The 20,722-nt window shown below is 47.6% G+C and overlaps 1 protein-coding gene across 1 annotated transcript in view; it reads left to right on the forward strand.

The window, feature by feature from the left end:
* Positions 1-20,722, forward strand: part of POLA2 (DNA polymerase alpha 2, accessory subunit) — a 273,226-nt gene that overhangs the window by 216,065 nt on the left and 36,439 nt on the right. The window contains exon 16 of the mRNA XM_078660428.1: positions 17,696-17,755. Coding sequence (XP_078516554.1) covers positions 17,696-17,755 — 60 coding nt within the window. The remainder of the gene's footprint in view (positions 1-17,695; positions 17,756-20,722) is intronic.

The raw sequence follows: 20,722 nt of genomic DNA on the forward strand, positions 1-20,722 counted from the left end.
GCCTCTGCATAACTGCTCCAGTCTCTGAGTACTTGTTGTGGGTACTTATGACTTCTGCATTCAGTGTGAGGGCAGGCACATCAGCCGCTCCCCAGGGGGGCGGAGCCGGCATGGAGAGGGCAGGAGTGGCCTGAGCACTTTGTTTACAAGCTTCGGTCCTTCCTGGGCCAGGTGCAGGCTGAGTCATCAGTCGCTCCCCAGGAGGGCGGAGCCAGCATTGTGGTGGCAGGGGCACAGCCTGATGCATCGTTCAGGGGAAACTCCCCCCACCCATTAAGGGGTCCTCCTGCTAATCACTACCTGTCAACTCCCAGCCCTGTCACTCACACACACCAGACAGTCAGATCCACATCCAAGCAGAGGCGGGCTGAAATGGTTAGGCAAGCAAATGCTAACTTTCTAAAAGTAGCATTTGCAAACACAGGATATTAAAATAAACTTTACTAAAAGAAGTATTTTATTATTCTGAGTTCAGGCATACTAAACATGAATTTCTACCATGTTCCCTGAGCCTGCTGGGATTATAGAGTGTAATAATTCCAGCAGCCCATCTGGCCTAGAAGGGAACAGGTAGCCTTACAATAGTGAAAAACGAAGTTGGCAGTAATTCACTATTAGAACATGCCACACACATCAGAGCATGTTCTACCTTACACTACAATGCACCCTGCCCTCAGGCCTACTATAGGGGTGACTAATATGAAGTTAAGGGAAGGTTCAGGGGCTGGCAAGTGTGTGCACTTGCCCAGCCAGGGTGACAGTACCAGACTGCACGCAGGTTCTGCAATGGCAGACCCTAGACACATTTTAAGGCTGCTTCTGTGGGTGGCGCAACCAGCGCTGCAGGCCCACTAGCAGTATTGGCATTCACAAGCCCTGGCACTCCTAGTGCGCTTTACTAGGGACTAATAGTAAATCCAATGAACCAATCATGGACATCAATCATATGTACACTTTACAGTAGGGAGCACTTGCACTGCGGCACGGGTTGGCCGTGGCGCAGTGCCTCGAGTAGCAGACACCATCAAAACATTGGAGGCACAACAGCAAAAAGTGGAAGGGAAACTCACGCCAAGGTGCCAGGTCTAACACGTGTCCCCTCCAGCTGAAATGTGGGGAGAACTACCCTTCCCCAGGGAGTTCCTCATCACTAAGGCGGAAAAATCTGGACAGACCATCAGCGTTGGCGTGATCTGTGCCAGGGCGGTGTTCCACCGTGAAGTCCATACCCTGTAGGGAGATGGACCACCTCAACAGTTTTGGGTTCTCACCCCTCATTTGCATCAACCATCTGAGGGGCCTGTGGTCCGTCTGAACCCGGAAGTGAGACCCAAACAAGTAGGGTCTTAGCTTCTTCAGCGCCCAGACCACAGCAAAGGCTTCTCGCTCTATTGCACTCCACCTACTTTCCCGTGGAAGTAACCTCCTACTGATGAAGGCTACGGGTTGGTCCCAGCCCTCCTCAGTCATCTGTGAGAGAACAGCCCCTACACCATGCTCTGAAGCGTCTGTTTGCACTATGAATTCCTTGGAGAAATCAGGAGCCAGGAGCACGGGCGCCGTGCACATGGCAGTCTTCAGGGTGTCAAAAGCCTTCTGACAGGTGTCAGTCCAAATCACATTCCTGGGCTGCTTCTTAGAAGTCAGTTCTGTCAAGGGGGTCACAATAGTGCCATAGCCCTTGACAAACCTCCTGTAATACCCAGTGAGCCCCAGGAAGGCTCTCACTGCAGTCTGGGTCTTGGGGGGTTCCCAAGCCAGGATGGTCTCAATTTTGGGTTGCAAGGGTGCCACCTTGCCACTCCCCACTTGGTGTCCCAAGTACACCACCGAACCCTGCCCAATCTGGCACTTGCTTGCCTTGATTGTGAGGCCTGCCTTGCGCAGCGCCATCAACACTTCCCAGAGGTGCCGCAGGTGTTCTGGCCAGGTGCCACTGAACACTGCGATGTCATCCAGGTAGGCGGCACTGAACTCGTCCAGCCCGACCAACACCTGGTTGACCAACCTCTGAAAGGTGGCAGGGGCATTCTTCATCCCAAATGGCATAACCCGGAACTGGAAATGCCCATCTGGTGTGGAGAATGCTGACCTCTCCTTTGCCCCATCGGTCAAGGCGATCTGCCAGTACCCAGACGTTAAATCAAACGTGCTGAGGTACCGGGCAGCCCCTAGCCGATCAATGAGCTCATCAGCTCTGGGGATAGGGTGCGCGTCAGTCTTGGTGACTGAATTGAGTCCTCTGTAGTCCACACAGAACCGGAGTTCAGGTGTGGCTCCCGGCGCAGCAGCCTTTGGGACCAAGACCACGGGGCTGGACCAAGGACTGCTGGAAGACTCAACCACCCTAAGAGCAAGCATCTTGGAGACCTCCTCCTTGATGCAGGCCCGTACCCTGTCAGTTACCCTGTAAGCCTTGTGCTTCACAGGTAAGCTGTCCCCTGTGTCCACATCATGGACGCACCAATCTGTGACACTAGGAACCAGGGAGAACAGGTCTGGAAACTGCCCCAGCAACTGGCGGCAGTCTTCCTGTTGCTCAGGGGTCAGGGTGGGTGAGAGGTTAACTCCATCCACTGACCCATCTTTCTCACAGGCCACTAAGAGGTCAGGAAGAGGCTCAGACTCCTCTTCCATTCCATCATCAGTGGCCAACAGCATGCCCACTTCGGACCTTTTCAAGTGGGGCTTGAGGCGGTTGACATGTAAGACCCTTAAAGGATTCCTGGGCGTCTTCATGTCCACCAAGTATGTCACTGAGCTCTTGCGCTCCACAACCTCAAATGGGCCTGTCCACTTATCCTGAAGTGCACAGGGTTCCACTGGGGCCAAGACATACACCTCCTGTCCAGGCTGAAGCTCTACCAGAGTGGCATTCTGGTCGTACCACCGCTTCATCTCCTCCTGGCTTGCTTCCAGATTTGCCTCAGCAAGTTGTCTGAAGCGCCTGGTTTGGTTTCTGAAGGCCAGCATGTAGCTATATACATTCTGGGGAGGTTTCCTGGGAGATTGCTCCCAGCCTTCCTTTACCAAACTCAGTGGTCCTCTCACGGGGTGGCCATACAGCAGCTCAAAGGGGCTGAACCCTAGAGATTTCTGTGGCACCTCGCGGTATGCAAAGAGCAGGCATGGTAAGAGGACGTCCCACTTACGCCTCATTGGACCTTCCAGGCCCATGATCATGCCCTTCAGGGTTCGGTTGAATCTTTCAACCAACCCATTTCCTTGTGGATGGTAAGGTGTGGTGAACTTGTAGGTTACACCACACTCTTGCCAAAGGGACTTCATATACTTGGATATAAAGTTGGTCCCCCTGTCGCTCACCACCTCTAGAGGGAACCCCACTCTGGAGAAAATTCCCATTAGTGCACGCCCCACCACGGGGGCCGTCACTGTCCTCAGAGGGATGGCTTCAGGGTACCGGGTGGCATGATCCACCAAGACCAGGATGAACCTGTTGCCCATGGCTGTCTTGGGGTCCAGAGGCCCAACAATATCAATACCCACTCGTTGGAATGGCGTACTGACCACAGGGAAGGGTTGGAGGGGAGCCTTGTTCTTCCCTCCGCTCTTCCCACTTGCCTGGCAAGTTGGACAGGTCCTACAATGAGCATCTGAGCTCTTGTGCATTTGGGGCCAGTAGAAGTGGGTGACAAGCCTGTCATAGGTCTTGTCCATCCCCAAATGTCCTGCTAAAGGCACATCATGAGCCAGTCCCAGTAGGAAGGCTCTGAACTTCTGGGGTACCACCAGCACACGGGCTGACCCAGGTTCAGCAGCCTTAGGCTCTGAGTACAGGAGGTCATTCTCCCAGTACACATAATGTGTTTTGGCCTGAACACCATTGGCCTGGTCTGCAGCCTGCTGCCGCATACCCACGAGAGAAGGGCATTCTTTCTGCTCCCTGCAGAATTCCTCCCTGGAGGGGCCTCCTTCTTGCTGCCAATGGGTCAGCTCAGGCAGGTCCCCCAGTTCGGCAATCTGTTCCCCAGTAGGCTCCAGGGCATCCCCCTCAAGGTCTGCTTCCTCCTGGACCGTGGGAACTTCAGGGGCCGGTTTCCCGCGCACCCTGCGCCTTCTCCCTAAGGCCGGTTCCTGGGCCTCTCCGTCAGGCCCCAGGACCTCTTGATCACCCCTACTGGCTGCCATTGACCGGGTGGTCACGCACGCCCAGTCAGGTAGACCCACCATCTTCAGGTGAGTCGTTTTCTCCACCTTTTCCCAAGGGGAGTCCTCCAAGTCATTCCCTAGCAAACAGTCAACAGGCATGGCTTTCCTCACACAGACCTGCAGAGTACCAGAGACCCCCCCCCACTCGAAGGGAACTTGAGCCATCGGACACTGACTCTCTGAATTGTCAGCGTTGACAACCCTACAGTAGGCATGGGGTACAACCTGCTCCTGAGACACCAGGTGATGCCTCACTGCAGTCACACTGGCTCCTGTGTCTCTAAGAGCCTCAGCTTTCTTACCATTGATGGTAACCACCTGCCCATATTTTTTAGTGTTAGAGGGCAGGTAGCTTGCAGGGACCATCTCACTGTCTCCTAGTGAGACTAGGGTCATCTGAACAGGATCTCCACCCCCCGGGACCATCACTTCTTCTCCTAAGTGAACACTGGTCACTTGTCGGGGCGGAGCACCAGTGGGTGCTGGTTTTCCAAACAGGCGACACTTGGGGTCACTGGCTATGTGCCCCGGGTCACCACATTTGTAACAATTGAAGGGCCCCTTTGGAACAGGTCGACCTGTCGGGGCCCCATTCTGCTTAGGGGGTGGGGGAGGCTGAGAACCTTTCTGCTGGTCCCCTTGGGGATTACTTTGGGGGCCTTTTTGGAACCCTTTCTGTTTTCCCTTGTCCCCCCCACTCTTCTGCTGGGGACCCTGCCCACCCTTGGCGGAGTCTCCCACTGGACCCTTGTGGACCCTGGTGCTGAGCCAGCGGTCCGCCTCCTCAGCAAGTTTCCTCGGGTTGGACAACTTGCTATCAATCAGGTGCTGGCGTAACTCAGGAAAACATTGATCAGACAAGTGCTCCCATGCAATTAAATCAAAGAGACCTTGAAAATCATTCACTTTGTTACCCTTCACCCAACCATCCAGTGCTCTGCAAAAAAAAGTCACAAACTCCACATACGTATTCCCAGGCCGCTTATTACACCCCCTAAACTTCTGCCTATACATTTCAGGGGTAAGCCCATACCTGGTCATTAAAGCTTCTTTCATATGGGGATAGGATCTCTGGTCTTCAGTGGGCAAATCTAGCAGGGTGTCCCTTCCTTCGCTAAGGAACCTTCCCCATAACCCCGCTCCCCAATCCTTCTCAGGGACCCGGTGGGAAAGCATGGCTACCTCATATGCCCTAAACCACTGTCCTATGTCATCCCCCTTAAAGAACTCTTTAACTACATCTTTGGGGATGTGCACTCTTGACTCTACCTGCACCGGCGTTGTGCTGCCACCAGAGGGAGGACGATCCAAGGCTTTCTCTTTTAGACTCATCTCCCTCATTTTCACATCAAACTCAAACTGGAGTTTTCTTTCTTCCAGAGCCATTTTTTTGCTTTCAAGCTCCATTTGGCCCTTCAAATTCAATTCTGCCATCTTGATCTCATGATCCCTGGTTGCCTGTCTGTCTGCCAGCTCCTCTGGCGACAGGCCTCTGCCAAAGCTGTGGACGCTGTCTGGTCGCTCAGGTATCACAGGATCCACAGGCGCATCCCTTGATTCACTCCAGGCTTTCAGGGCCCTGTAGAAATCATCCTTGTTCCTGCACCCTGCATGGGGAACCTTGAACTTCTTTATAAAGCTCCACAGTTCTTTCCTCTTGTAGTCATCCAACTTTGATGGGTCCCATTCTACCTCCAACACCTCAGAGGTCAGGGATTCCGCCCCATCAACGCTGTCTGTGCCAGGCATGCTTGCAACACTAGGGATCTTCTTCTTTTAGCAAAATTAAAAAATCAAAAAGTCTGTGGCTAAGTTACTGGACTGTAATCACTATGCAATGGTCAGTAGCTAAGGTAAAACACCGCAAATGTAAATTCGCGAATCCTCACCGCTGCGTCCAATGTAGGAAGGGGGAGTCTCTGGTTGGCGCAGTGCAACACTGGCGACAAGCAGGGCCTCTCTCTTCCTCGTCAGGGCTGAGGGTTACCTTCAAGACAACCTCTGCTTACCCTCTAGGTAGTGTGGCTTAAGCAGTCTTAGGCTAATCTCTGGGGCATGTAGGGTTAAACATTTGCAATATCACACCATCACAACCAACCCACCACACAATGACACCAAACTGTATTTGTAAAAATATATGTTCTTTATATAAATCTCAAGCAGGCTTGTAAATACAGTCTTGGTTACTTCAAATGCAGGTTCCAGTTACTCTTTATGAAAAAAAGGCACAGTTCTTGAATAAATGCGGTCTTTTGGGCCTTCTGCCCAGCTTTAGGAAGGTTCCAGTGTCTTGTAGCGCTTCAAGGCGCTTCCCGCTGTCTCCTCTCTCGAAATGAGTCACCCTTCGGGGCTCGACTCGGGGAGAGGGGGCCGCGGGCCTCGGAGAGCGTCAGGCGGGGCCTCGGGGGCCAAGAGCAGAGCGCGCCTCTGACTCTGGGGCGGCTCGCGCTGCTACGCAAACAGCAGCGGTGAGGCTCCCGGGGTGCCTGAGGTCAGACCGCGCGGTGCGAGCTCAGATTGCAGGACGCTCGCGCCGCGGAGGGGCAAAGACAGTACCTTTCACTTCTTGTGGTGATCTTCGGAGAGTGCGGCTGAAGGGGGAGCTGTCCCACGTCGCGTTGCTTCCTTGACGGGCGGTGCGAGCTGCGGCTCGAGGCAGCAGGTCACGGGTCACCCAGGGCGGCGGTGCTCGATGGGGCTCAGGTCCTTTTACTCAGTCTTCTCGTCCGTCCTGACGGCGGCGGCGGGGTGTGGCGCAGTGGCAGTACGGTCCCCAAGTGCGGGACGTACCCAGCCAAAGTGCCGATCGCGGTGATGTCCCTTCAGCGGGGCAGCCGGCCAGACGCTGATTAGCGAGGGAGATGACAAGGCGGCAGTCCGTCTTTGCGGGGGAATCCACGGCGCTTGTGCCCAGTAGACTCCGGTGCTTGGACCGGACGGGTCCTCCGTTACTTTGCTCTCGTGGGGTCAGGTGCAGATGCCGTCACGGTGTTCAGGCCAGCGGCGGCTGGGCTTCACGTTGCTATGGCGATCTGCTCACCCACGGTCACGGTGTGCAGGGGGGCTTGATGCTCTTGTCTTCCTCAGACAGCGCTGCAGCGATAAGCAGCACACACAGCAGATGCTTTGGTCAGGGGTTAGCGCTCACTGTTCCTGGAGCGCTGGTCAGGGGGCAAGTTCAGCAGCAAGCCCTTGGAGATCTTTTAGCAGAGTTTGGCACAAAGTTCAAAATAAAGTAAAAGTCTCTTGTAGTCTTTTTCTCTTCCTCTCCTTTGGCAGCAAGGCACCAGACACAGGCCAGAGTCAGCACTCCTCCTTGTAGTCCTTCCAGGTCCTTCTCTTCGGGCAGAGTTTCTCTTGTAGCACAAACAGGATCTAATTTACAAGGAGCAGGGCTCCTACTTTTATACCCAGTTTCTTTTGTTCTAGCAAGCCAGGGGGGCCTCTGCATAACTGCTCCAGTCTCTGAGTACTTGTTGTGGGTACTTATGACTTCTGCATTCAGTGTGAGGGCAGGCACATCAGCCGCTCCCCAGGGGGGCGGAGCCGGCATGGAGAGGGCAGGAGTGGCCTGAGCACTTTGTTTACAAGCTTCGGTCCTTCCTGGGCCAGGTGCAGGCTGAGTCATCAGTCGCTCCCCAGGAGGGCGGAGCCAGCATTGTGGTGGCAGGGGCACAGCCTGATGCATCGTTCAGGGGAAACTCCCCCCACCCATTAAGGGGTCCTCCTGCTAATCACTACCTGTCAACTCCCAGCCCTGTCACTCACACACACCAGACAGTCAGATCCACATCCAAGCAGAGGCGGGCTGAAATGGTTAGGCAAGCAAATGCTAACTTTCTAAAAGTAGCATTTGCAAACACAGGATATTAAAATAAACTTTACTAAAAGAAGTATTTTATTATTCTGAGTTCAGGCATACTAAACATGAATTTCTACCATGTTCCCTGAGCCTGCTGGGATTATAGAGTGTAATAATTCCAGCAGCCCATCTGGCCTAGAAGGGAACAGGTAGCCTTACAATAGTGAAAAACGAAGTTGGCAGTAATTCACTATTAGAACATGCCACACACATCAGAGCATGTTCTACCTTACACTACAATGCACCCTGCCCTCAGGCCTACTATAGGGGTGACTAATATGAAGTTAAGGGAAGGTTCAGGGGCTGGCAAGTGTGTGCACTTGCCCAGCCAGGGTGACAGTACCAGACTGCACGCAGGTTCTGCAATGGCAGACCCTAGACACATTTTAAGGCTGCTTCTGTGGGTGGCGCAACCAGCGCTGCAGGCCCACTAGCAGTATTGGCATTCACAAGCCCTGGCACTCCTAGTGCGCTTTACTAGGGACTAATAGTAAATCCAATGAACCAATCATGGACATCAATCATATGTACACTTTACAGTAGGGAGCACTTGCACTGCGGCACGGGTTGGCCGTGGCGCAGTGCCTCGAGTAGCAGACACCATCAAAACATTGGAGGCACAACAGCAAAAAGTGGAAGGGAAACTCACGCCAAGGTGCCAGGTCTAACAGGGTGGTAGGGAAAACTAAATCAGGCGGTGGACCTGGTATGGACATATTTTTTTAATGTGCATTTGGATTTTGGGTTGAGTCCAACTTAAGCCTAATGGTTCTGCGACGCAGGCAACTTATAGGTGGTTTGCGAAGAAGCCTAATGAAGCCATGCCTGTCCTTTTACTTGAGTGAAGGGTCACTTGTATGCAGGAGTTTTATTTCCTGAGATTGGTGCCAAAGAGAGAAAAGTCATCCAGTCTTCCAGGTTGTCCAGAAAGGCAGTCAGAACCAGAATCAAGTAGTGTGTTGCTAGCTTTAGGTACATCTGAATGTCATCAGCTTATTGATGAATGATGGTGTTCTCTTTCAGCACGGAGAACCTTGTCGTTCTTGTGAATGCTGAAGTCATAGGAGAGAGAATAGTGACCTAAGTGCTAACCCCAGGAACCGGGGAGTTATTGTTTAGTTTTTATCAGCAGCCTTTCCACCACTGCTGAAGCATGGTTCCTGTCTCTTAGTAGTAGTTGATTTGAGTATACTGTTGCATGTATTCCTTCTCCAAACTCTCTCTATAATCTGTGACTGCTGTACTAGTTCTTTCTAATGGCGTCTGCACCTGCTTTTATACTTCCTTTTCTGAATGGAATCTGAATAAAGACCGACTGAAAAACTTAGATCCAGGAACTGGAAACATTGGAGACAAATCCAGTGTTTTATGCAAATATATTTTGAATGCCTATATGTTGCTAAATTTTATACAAGCAACTCTTCATTTAATACATCCACGAAGTTTTGCTTAATTGTATGTTCTCCAGATAGCTCTATAAATTCCCATAGCCATCTGTTGTATCTGCCATGGTCCTGTGGAGTTCACACCACACAAAGATTTTGCAGAAGAGACACAGAATACCCACTGCTTTCATAGAGCTACTTTCTTTGTCAGGAAAGTCAGTAGATGATGATGAGGAACTGTACTTCTTGCAAACAGAGTATAGAGTTAAGGAAGGTGCTACTCCTCTTGAACAGAGTTGTGGGCTAGAGATCTGTACTTGCGTCCGTGTGTGCAGTAACTGAACCAGTGTCATATCATTCTTTTCATTCTCGAAGGCTTTGGATCACTGGAATTCAAATTAGTTAATGGTGCTTGGGGCTCAAGGAATCTGAAATGACTGACACATGCACCTTCAGCACAGTAGTCGGAATACTGAGTGCTGAAGTGGCTCTTTTAGTGACATTGATAAATATGGTTCCATATATGGGTGTTAAAATGGATGCGTGTTGCATGATTTTGGAAAATAGTCTTGGTCTCCATGGAGTATGACTCCTGTGTCATCTTCTGCTCCTCCTGGAGCAGGATTTACATCTGGATTTAGACACTGGTTGAGTGCCTATGGGCGGAATTGGAACAAGTTGATCCTTCCCCATGAATATCGAAAGGGATGCAGAAATTGGATCAGGAGGATCCTGAATGTTTTCTGCATCTAATGTAGTTCTTTTGGAGTTCAGCATCAAACCAATCAATGGTGGTATGCTGGACTATGAAGAGATCCTAGTTGTTGATGCTCAAAGACGACCTCAATGGCAAAAGATACCTCGGAGTACAGCAGGAATGGTCATTCATATGCAAAAGTCTGGGATTTTGTGGTTTAACTATTTTAATTGATGTTACAGGACACAACAGCTTGCATACAACCACTTGGCTGGTGAGTGGCAATGTAAATGCAATATATCCTAGACATAAAGGGAAAGAGGGTAAAATAGCAAAGAAAAAATAGAACCGGGATTCTTAAAAGTCTCCCTAGAACTCCTGCCCCTCCCCAAGCCATCAGATTATGAAGTGATTTGGGTAATTTGTAATGTCTAGGCACTATTTTTATGTATGTGGTAGAAGGATAAGCTGCTGTGAGAGGGCATAACAAGCTTTTATCATGAATGTGTCTCTGGATTTTTAGGTAATGAATTATGATGAATGGAGCCCAGTCAGCCCTATATGCACTAAGTCTATGTGCCAATGACAGGGTGATTTTCTCCATGGCAAGCCTTTCCCATCTGGTGCTGCCAGTTCATAAGTGTCCGAACTGTGTTCCTTCCCCATTGTAATAGGTTTGCCTGTAGAGCACTGAAATGGACTATAGTTTTTTGTTTCCCCTATCTGGCATTTTTTGGATCTTCTCCTTGCAAATGGCAGACCCAGAAATACCTCTCTGGGGTTCCTTTGAATCTGTACCTCGAAGGCCAGGTCTAATTTTTTGGGAACATCCTCCTAGTATCTATGCAACTCGGGGCACTTCCTTAATGCATGCATTGGGGTAACAGTGGCTCCACTACCCTTCCAGCATGTGTCTGATTTTTGATCCGTCCCATTTAGTCATTTTATCAAGGTGGGATACCAGTAGGTGGGGATTTTGTTGTGTTTTTCTCTAAGTTTAACACACTGAGCAGAGATGCAGGTTTTGTCATGTAAGCGTTACTAGCTTTTAAGGGATGTGTCCCAGCCAAGTTCCCTGATCCCGTGTCTCTGTGCAAATGTCTTCTCTACTAAAGATGCACTGAACAGGAGTTTATGTCGGTTTGATATGATGTTGCAGTCATGGGCCGTATCCTTCAGCCATTTTTCAAAGATCGTGAGGGTGGGGACGGGCTTGCAGCCCATTTTTTCATTGTGGGGCGGAGAGCAAAGTGTTTTAACCATAAATATACAATACATTCTGTTTCTGGCATGTTGTATTGGTTTTTAATCACATCAAATGGCATTATGTAGCTATTTCGAAACAAAGAGCCCATTATTACTTCCACCACCTTAAATAACTTTGCCTCCCTAACACTGGGAAAATCCAATTTAAAGCATATGGGAGCAAATGGTGTTTGTTAGAATGTAAGGACCAGTTGTTCACTAACTTTCTCCCTCACCAGCAATGTCAAACTGGTCACTGGTATTGCCACAGCCCATGTATCTGCCGGGGGGGGGGGGAAGATTAGGTGTTAGTAGTTGTTAGCACCACTGCTTAGCTGTTTCAATTTTCTCACATGCTACTAAATTGTTCAAGTGTGGAGCTCAGTAGTATGTTAGGATACACAGGAAGGCTAGTCCTCTCTGTGAGATCATCCGTTTTAGCATCCTGCTAGCCGTTCTCAGAGTCTTCTACTACCATATAAAGTTATTTATCAGGATGGAAAGTTTATTAGCAAAGTGGGGCCGCCAAGGGAATTGGTTGAAGTAAATGTAAAAACATGAGTAATTTGGTTATTTTTATTATACCCATCCTACCTTACCAGGAGAAGTACTACAAACGCCATTTCTATAGGTCGTGCTTTATTTCCTATAAAAGTTTAGCATAATTAAGTGTCTGATCTGTGATGTAGTATGGCTTAACTGAATCCTTGGATATGTTACTGCCATCCCAACTTTAGTCCAATGAAATCTGTTCTCCAGAAACTCTGTTTGTTGGTTTAGTGGGTTAAGTAGAATGGCAAACTGGGTGCATCCCCATGCAAGTAGGGTAAACCCTTTGAATTTAAGTAGAATGGCCCCAGATTTCCCAATATTAACCTTAAATCCTGCTATAGGCTGGTAGACTTCAGGTCATCTAACTAGGGAGGAAGGGAAGTCACTGGGTCTGTCATGGAGCTCTTTATGTTGCCCACCAACCTAGTGAGGTTGAGCGTCTCCACACTTATTCATTTGCAGCTATGGATAGCATTAGCCAAGGATTCCAAGGTCAAAGCAAGTAGGAGGTGCAATAGGAGACATCCCTGTGGCCCTTAGGGGCACTGTAGTTCGCCAAAGCCCGTGTGAAGAAGCACTGTCTTAAGCCCAATAAACAAAGGACACGGCCCATGAACTTTTCTCAGTGTCTTCCTTCCCCTTGAATTGATATTTTTTATTTAAGTTGAGAACTAGCACTTGGGAGCATAGAACCATATTTTTGACCCATATCTTACTGGAGGCTGAGCGCTAATAATCCTCTAGGTCAGAAAGCTGCTGTTTCAATGCTGCCCTTGAATCCATTTTGACTTTTTTCAGTTTTAATACCCCAGCAATAAATATGGGTCTAACCACAGCCTTAAGGGTTTCAATTACTGTTGTCTTGAAACTGCTAGTGTACCATTCTCGGTCACATGCTCAGATATGGTCCTTGCACCCTCATGACAGTCATGCAGTAAGGACTTGTTGAGCTGCCATTTATTTCTGCCCAGCTACAGCCATTGGGCTTTAAGGGTAACAAAACAGGTGCATCATCAGACAAAGATATCTGTGTGCTAAATGTATGCTGATAGCATTCTCCCCCCCCCCCACCCCAAGAAGACCAAGAAGAAATGGTCAAGACATGCATATGTTTTGTGAGCATGGGAGTACTATGTGTAGTTTTGTTCCCCTTTATGTCAAGTAGTCCAGGCATCTACCCGTACCCTCTCCCTCAGCAAGTCTCTGAAGTCTGCCCTGGCCTAGCACACCACAAACCATGTTCCCCACCATATTTGTGCTGCAAATGGTCTATGTGCCTATACATGTCCAGATGTCTGCCCACTAATACTTCCCCCTCAGCAAATTTACAGACCATTGAGATGGTGGATTTTTGCAAGCTATATTGTTTACTATTGGGGTCATAAAAGGTAGCCCTGGTGTCAGCTATCTGACTGATTATTCCAAGCATTCTTCCTCCTTCTTGGGTGTCTTCTCTATGGTTTCCACAAAGGAATAACTGCATGATTTGGCCACGACTGCTGATTTCGATATGTAAGAGAAGAAAAGATGGATGGCAAAAATTTTGATTTCATTCTGTGCCAGTCCACTCTATATAAGTGGGTCTTTTGTAAGAGAAATATGACCCCTTTGGTTTCTCTCAAGAGATTTCTTATTGTCTGTCTTTTCATCGGTGAAGTAAGTCCGTTGAAGTTCAAAGTAACTATTTTTACCATGTGTTATGTGGTCACTATTGTAGGTGATGATTCCCCTGAATTCAAGGGTTACTAATTCATGACAGTCATTGTTGCCCTATCACAGTGCCACCTTCCTAACCACCATTGAGCATCAGCTGCAGCCTACACTGTGAGTTGTTTGTGAAGCCTGATAACCTAATTGCCTTTCAACTCCCGGTCCATTTTCTTTATTAATATCCTGCCCCCTCCTTCTCCCCCAACCCCTCACCCCAGGTTCTCCCTCCTCTCCCCCAATCCAAACTCTAACTCCTGCCCCCTCTCTCCTACCCAATAAGGTAGGTTGTTAGACTGCCTTACCCTCCATCCTCTGAAGTCACACTCATAGTCATCCTGAAACCAAAGGACGTTCCATGGGGGCCCTCTATCCCCTACGGCTTATGGATTTCTCAGCACGCCCCCAAGTTGGCCTCTGGCCCACATCATACTGTGTTGAGCATTATCCTCTGCCTTTTGTCTGTTTCTGAGAGGAAGTGTCCTTGGACTAACCAGTGCCCATGCTGTGCAGTTTTCCAACCTCTCATAGTGCATCATGTTAAGCCTTTTGAAATTCCTTGAGCGTGGAAGGGGTCCTTCTTTTATTGTGCTTTACAGGGCCATTGTGAGTATACAGCGAGGGTCTGGAAGTTCTGTTGCCTTTGCGTGCCATGTCTCTGGTAATACCCATGATGCGTTTAGCCACAGCTAGTGTTTCAACTCAGTATTTGGTATTGTCTCAGGTGTAGATAAGACAGAAGTGGTTACCCCATTGGTATTGTATGTCATATTTGTGTAGGAAATCTGTGACTTGTTGAAAGTCTCTCCTTCCCTTTAATGTTGTTGTGGCTTAGTCATCGTAGAACCAAAGTCTGTCCCTCACATAACACACAGTATTTGAACTGAGTGAAGGCCATGATCTTTTCTTTCTCGTTAAAGAAGTGGAGTCTGATATGTACGTCTGGTGGAATTTACCGTCAAGGGCACATTATCATCACTCTCTTTCGTTTGGTCCATGCGGATTGGATTAGTGAATATTTGAGGCAATTTCGAATGCACTGGAGTAGGTTCTGCACATATGCCTGAATGTTGGAGCTCTCTGCTCTTTTAGGGAAGTCTCTAATCCAAATATCATTGCACCTCGATCGGTTTTCGAGATCTTCTGGTTTAAAGTGTAACTCAGTGTAGTGATCTTCCAATTCCATGACTCTATCCCCAAACAGTTTTCGAAGTCTTCTTGTTTAAGGAGTAATCAGTGTAGCTATCTTCCAATTCCAGGACCATCTTCCCAATCTGATGTATTTTTTCAGACCTCTGGTCCAATGATTGTTCCATATCAGGTACCCTCCTGCCCAGCTCACTTTGTGTTGAATCTCTTTTAAATATTCCTTAAAGTTCCCTCTTATTGTGTTAATCTCTTTGATTTCTAGTAGGAAGTATTGCAGATAGTCCTAGGAGATAATCGTCAACAGGCTGTGGTCATCTTCCCTTTCTTAAGTGGAGCCTGTCGACCGCAGTGATTTATCTCCTTTGTTCCCCTTAGCAACCACTATTTCTTTAATGGTTTGTTTCCGACTATCTCTCGTATTTGACATGGTTGGGCGTATCTTGGGTTGCAGAGCACACTAAGATCAGATGTGGCGTTGGGCACAGGGCCCTCCCTGAATGCAGAGCGCGACCCAATGCCCACTTTTTTGTGCCTCACTTATCATACCCTACTTGCGCTTGGTTGGGGGAGGGCAGCATGTATTTACAAGTTGAATTTGAGGCCAAGGGTACTGGCTAATCCTGTATGAGAAGGATAACAGTACCACCTCTAAGGTGAGGGTCCACTTTGCACCAGCCTCGAGCAGGACTCACAAATTCTGGGATTTTTAAGTAGGTGCAGTATATTTTGATGTGGGACAGAGACCGCTCTGTTCTTTTACTATGTATGTTACCCTGATCTAGAGAGACAGGTCCTCTTCTTTGACAGAGATCTAGAGCAGTGATTCTTAACCTGTGGTCTGTGGACTCCCCAGGGGTGCGTGAAGCCTACTCAGGGGTTCTCCACTGCTTAGAAAGTTAAATGATATTAACAGTTAGTAAAGTGTGTATAAGTAAGGAAACAAAACCTACAATTAAAATTTTTAAAACGTTCTGTAAATGTGATGGAATCTGAAATTGAAGGCTCAAAATTATTGGAGCAATGCAAGTGCATCGAACAGAATATAGTATGGACAATGAGTGGCCTCAAAGGAATATAACTAATCTCCAACCTTCTTATTAGAATTCAGATTTAGATATTTTTTTATATTGGGTTGTCAATTAAATAAAATGTTTCATCATTTGTGTATTTATTGGATGAATGCATATTTCTGTATTAGTTGTGTATTGTTTTGCGGTTCAAAGCAATGAAAATGCTTAGGCCGGGGTGCCTGGCTTCCAGTAATGACTCTGTGGAGGTCGCTGAATTTCAATAATAAGTGGGGGTCCCCGAGTTCTGGTAATCTTTATGTGGGGGTCAGCAGCAGTCAAACGGTTAAGCACAACTGACTTAGAGTGTTCCCTCAGAACGCCCAACTTGGCTTGTGGACAAATTCCCTCACTACACCTCACCCTCACTACACCGCACCCTCACATGTGACTCTCCTGACATGAGAGTGCATGGGAAGTGTAGCTGAGAGGGAAGCAAATGACGACAATTGAGTAAAATGAACCTTGCCTGTGTAAAAATCATTTGTCAAAGCTAATGGCCCAATGTATGGAGTGAATCAAACATTCTTCCTAAAAAATGTTTCTGAAGAACATACCATTAAATGCAAAGGCCATTGATGAATTCTTGCTCCACAATGTTGGAAAACGAACTGAACTCTTACTGCCACTACACTGCATTATGTAACGCAACAGCAGCCTACCTTAAAGTGCTTGTTAAACTTCTCTCCATTAGGCATTTGCCTGTCTGATTTTGTTTCAAAGAGAGACATAACGACCAGATAAAAACTACTTTTTTTAAGGCACTTTATTTTCATTGCATTAAAACAAAAAACATGTTTCAGATAGACCTTTAAAAAGTAATCTGCTAAGAGAGAAGGTTTCTTAGTAGTCACACACAAGTCGAGTCTTTACAATGTATTGACATTAATGACTATTCCACATCAAAGTATTCTACCAAGGATGCGTTCTCAGTTCTTCAGTTATACAATCAACTCCCATAAACACTCGCCCTTGTTCATCTTTCCTCGCCAAAGTGCGAATATTGCTCTCAGACTAGAAAAAAAACTCAATTGAGAGGCAAGGTGGGAGCCTGGGAGAGGAAAGAGGCGCCCACATTCACTCCTGAGCTAGGGGTTCAAACGCCTTTATTTCCTTATCAGGCCTCTCAGCTGCTAAAGAAGGATATTGTAGAGAGAGCGATTGAGGTTGTTTGTGGTTCAGGGATTCAGAATACCAGATCTGTCTGTGTTCGAGGTCCTAGAAGACAACATCTAGGGTGATGGTCGCCCATGGGTTTGCTTTGTAACTAAAGACCGTGGCTGGAGTAATTGTCTCCTCAGCCATCGTTACCTCCTCTGTTTGCTGTTTTTGTTATGGTGTAGTGTGCACGTCTGCTTCGCCCATGCCCTGGTCGTGGTGTGAGTTTCCGCAGTGACTAAAGTCTCATTTCATGGTGTAGAATATTGCAACTATTTTCTGTGAATTGTGCACTTTTTTGGGTGAGTGTTCAGTCGGTAGCTGAGTTGTGGCATAGCAATGGGCCCAACCCCAGACCCTGCCAAAGGAAAGCGTTAATTACCATGCTGCATTGTAATCCATGCCGTCTGAGGCAACTGATTTTTTTTATTGGCCAGACACTTGGCTACTGGGACCTCGACGAGGACCCCTAAACTGGTTTCCTTGGCTTTACCCTGTTAGTTGAGAAACATGAAATGAGCTGGGCTTTTTATGCGAGTGCCATTTGCTTGCCAGCACTTTAGATAAGACTTGGTTTCCCAAATGTTTAAAGTGACTGTTGCTTCCATATGTGCATGGATGATGTGTGTTCTGCTTAGCACTTGTTGGCTGGTCCCTCCGACCTTGCGAGTAATACGCTCACTTCACTCATTTTCAATTGCAGCTCTTCGGGCCCCTCCGACCGTTTCAGCAGAATCCTGAAGCATGTTTTGACCCAAAGAAGGTGAGTATACAAAAAGCATGATTCGCCCCTAGAGAACTGTCACTGCAAATCCTGTGCATATAGCGGGGCTGCATGCCTTGGCCTACAACTTAACTTGTGATGTAAAAAGAAAAAAATAGAATGTGATGTGGCCTCTCCATCCTCTAGGCAATTCCAGCTCTGTGTAGCATTCCCTGTCCCAGCATCACCCTCTTTGCTGTTAAGCGGTGCCCTGTAATTGTGCCAGATATTTCTTAATTCATTTACACTTGGTGTTCAGACCTTTGTAACTGAAAGGTTAAGTATTCACTCTATTTGCAGGAAGGGTTATCTCATTTGATTGCCCCTTCCAACTTCCTTTTGATTTTATGATTTTTAATTTTGAGTGCAGTTACTAAGAAAGCTATCTTTTATAATGTTTGTTGGTTTCCTCCTTCCCTTTGTTCAATCTTTGCATTGTTGGGTCTTCATACAGCTCGTGTTTTAAACTATGCATTGGTTAGTAAACCTTTCTTTCACTTTCTTTTGCGTGTAGTCTTCATTTAGATGTGCCATGGGTGAGATTTGTTGATGGCAATCTGTGCACCTCACTATGTAGAGTATGTATTTGTTTTTCTCCCAGCTGATGTACAATTTCTTCAGAACGTTTATATCTCATTTGGGATGCTCACTGCAACATATTTGTTGACTACCTTACCCAGACTGGTTGATACACCTTGACATAACTTGAACAGTGGCCTTCTATAGATTTGGCTTGGCATTGATCACCAGAACTAAGAACTAAGAACAGTTAGAAGATAACTGTACCTCTATAGTTTCAATGGCTTAGCTTTTGGGTCCTTGCTGATCTTTGATAATGCATCTGTGATCTCAACACACCCACAGAATGTGCTGAAAATTCGGCCTGTTATTAGAATCTGCTTCTAAAATATTATCATGGTGTCTCCGGAGGTGAGCAGAGGTCTTTAGAGATGTCATTTTACAAGAATGGGATGATGGGGGAACTGTTCTTCCTGACCGCATCCAAGAAGGTTCTAGTGATGGACACCTTCCCTGAGGGTTGGGGAATGCAACTGGAAAAATTCCTACTCAGTTGAACATCATCATAGCTTGAAAAATGGTTTTACCGAAGCATGTTGGATTACAGAGAAATTTGACTAGCTCTTATGTTCTTTCCCTTGTCCCTGAGCAAAACTGAAGTTTGAGTCTGACAGGCATTTCAGACACCAAGCTCCAGGAGGTGAAGTGTACACATTTTGATAGCCCTAGTCTTGTTGAGGAGAAGCTGACTTTCCCTCCTGGACCCCAGCCTCTGATTTATGTTCCATGAAGGTAGGACCTACTGTCCCAAGGGCCTATAGTCCTATAGCAGGGAGTGTCCTGCCTCCAATCCAAGGCTCTTGTGCGTTCAGGCATGGAGACCCAGAAGTTTTGCCTGTCCTAATGGTTGCATCTCAAAAGGTCATGGAAGTTGTCTTGGACTCTCGAAAGTCATCCACAAAAGCTGCCTACTCCTGTAGATTGAAGGAATTGCAGGCTCAGTTTTCTGGCTTACTCATGAAAGGATTAGCGGAGTGAAATCAGTAGTGTAAGACGTTACACTGCAGCCAGTTTGTCTTTTACATGTCCACCACAGCAGGTTCTTTGTTTATGGTCCCGTTAGTTTAATCAGTTTTGAAGGGTTGGCTAACTCGCTCCACCTGATGTTTTCACTCCTAATCTGCCCTTCCAAGTACCACACATCAGGGTTAGACTAACGCAACTTGTTAATTATTACCGCCATCCAGCACAGGAGCATTGTGTCATGCAATAATTGTTGGTGCTCCTTTGAGCTCAGTAGCAGCCCTTTGCTGTAATTGACCATGTATCAAAACATTGTTTGCCAGCATGCTCAAGAAAGCAGGCAAATGCAAAAAGAACAATTAATGGGCAGAATGCAGAACAATGTCATACATTCACCCTAGTACAGAGATCTGGGTCTAGATCCATTGTTCTTTTGCTCACCATGCCACCCCAGTTTAGACCCAGCCATTTGCAAATCAGCCTTGACCCTGCACTCAATGGGAACAGTCCAGCCCGAACTGCCAGGCCAGGTCCTCCCTGGACTGCAAACACGCATCCTAGGACCAGTGTTGGGGTTTCACTCCTCATCAGCTAGGATAGCTTGACTCCAGTTGCATGGAGAGCACGGGGCCCACGTCTGAGCATACCCGCCCCACTCTGAGTGACAAATGCAAAAAGAACAATTGATGGACAGAATGCAGAACAATGTCATACATTCACCAGATGTGGGTCTCGGGATCACTGTGCCACTGGATTCAAGCTAGCCTGGCTGAGGGAGGGTTATGCCCCGAAACCGGTCCCAGGATGCGTGTTTCCAGTGCAGGGAGGACCTGGCTTGGCAGTTCGGGCTGAACTGTTCCCATGAGGCACAGGGTCAAGACTGATTTGCATATGGCTGTGTCTAAACTGGAGTGGCATGGTGAGCAAAATAACGAGGAAGTTAGCCTAGATCTATTGACTGGGGGTGAATGTTTGATTTGCTTTGCATTCCATCCATCATCTGTGTGTCTTTTACTTTCTTGCCCCGAGAAAGCAGACAGTCAGCCTTTAACTGCTGCCAGCACTGCATGAAGCTTGTCTGAAATGTCAGGGGTCGAGGAGGGATTTTTGTAATGCCTACATGACTGACTGGCTCAAAAGGCTGGGGCTGTTCCCCTGCAATACAAAGCTGAAAGACAAAATATTTGAGTGTTCTGATAGCAAATTTGAGAAATCTTTAGAAAACATCCTCCGTCCCTGAGTTGTTTAACATCATAGCACCACAGCTGTTTCCGATACTGTCAAGTTATGGAAAGTAGGTCCGTGACCGCCCATAAGCACTAATGAGGTATTACATTAGTTTCAATGTTGTTTTACCAGAGCTTCCAGGAGCGCAAATGTGGTACTGTGCCATTCCATTCCATGGATTTCAGTGCTTGTGTTTAC

The sequence above is a fragment of the Lissotriton helveticus genome, chromosome 9, assembly GCF_964261635.1.
Source record: "Lissotriton helveticus chromosome 9, aLisHel1.1, whole genome shotgun sequence".
Classification (NCBI taxonomy): domain Eukaryota; kingdom Metazoa; phylum Chordata; class Amphibia; order Caudata; family Salamandridae; genus Lissotriton; species Lissotriton helveticus.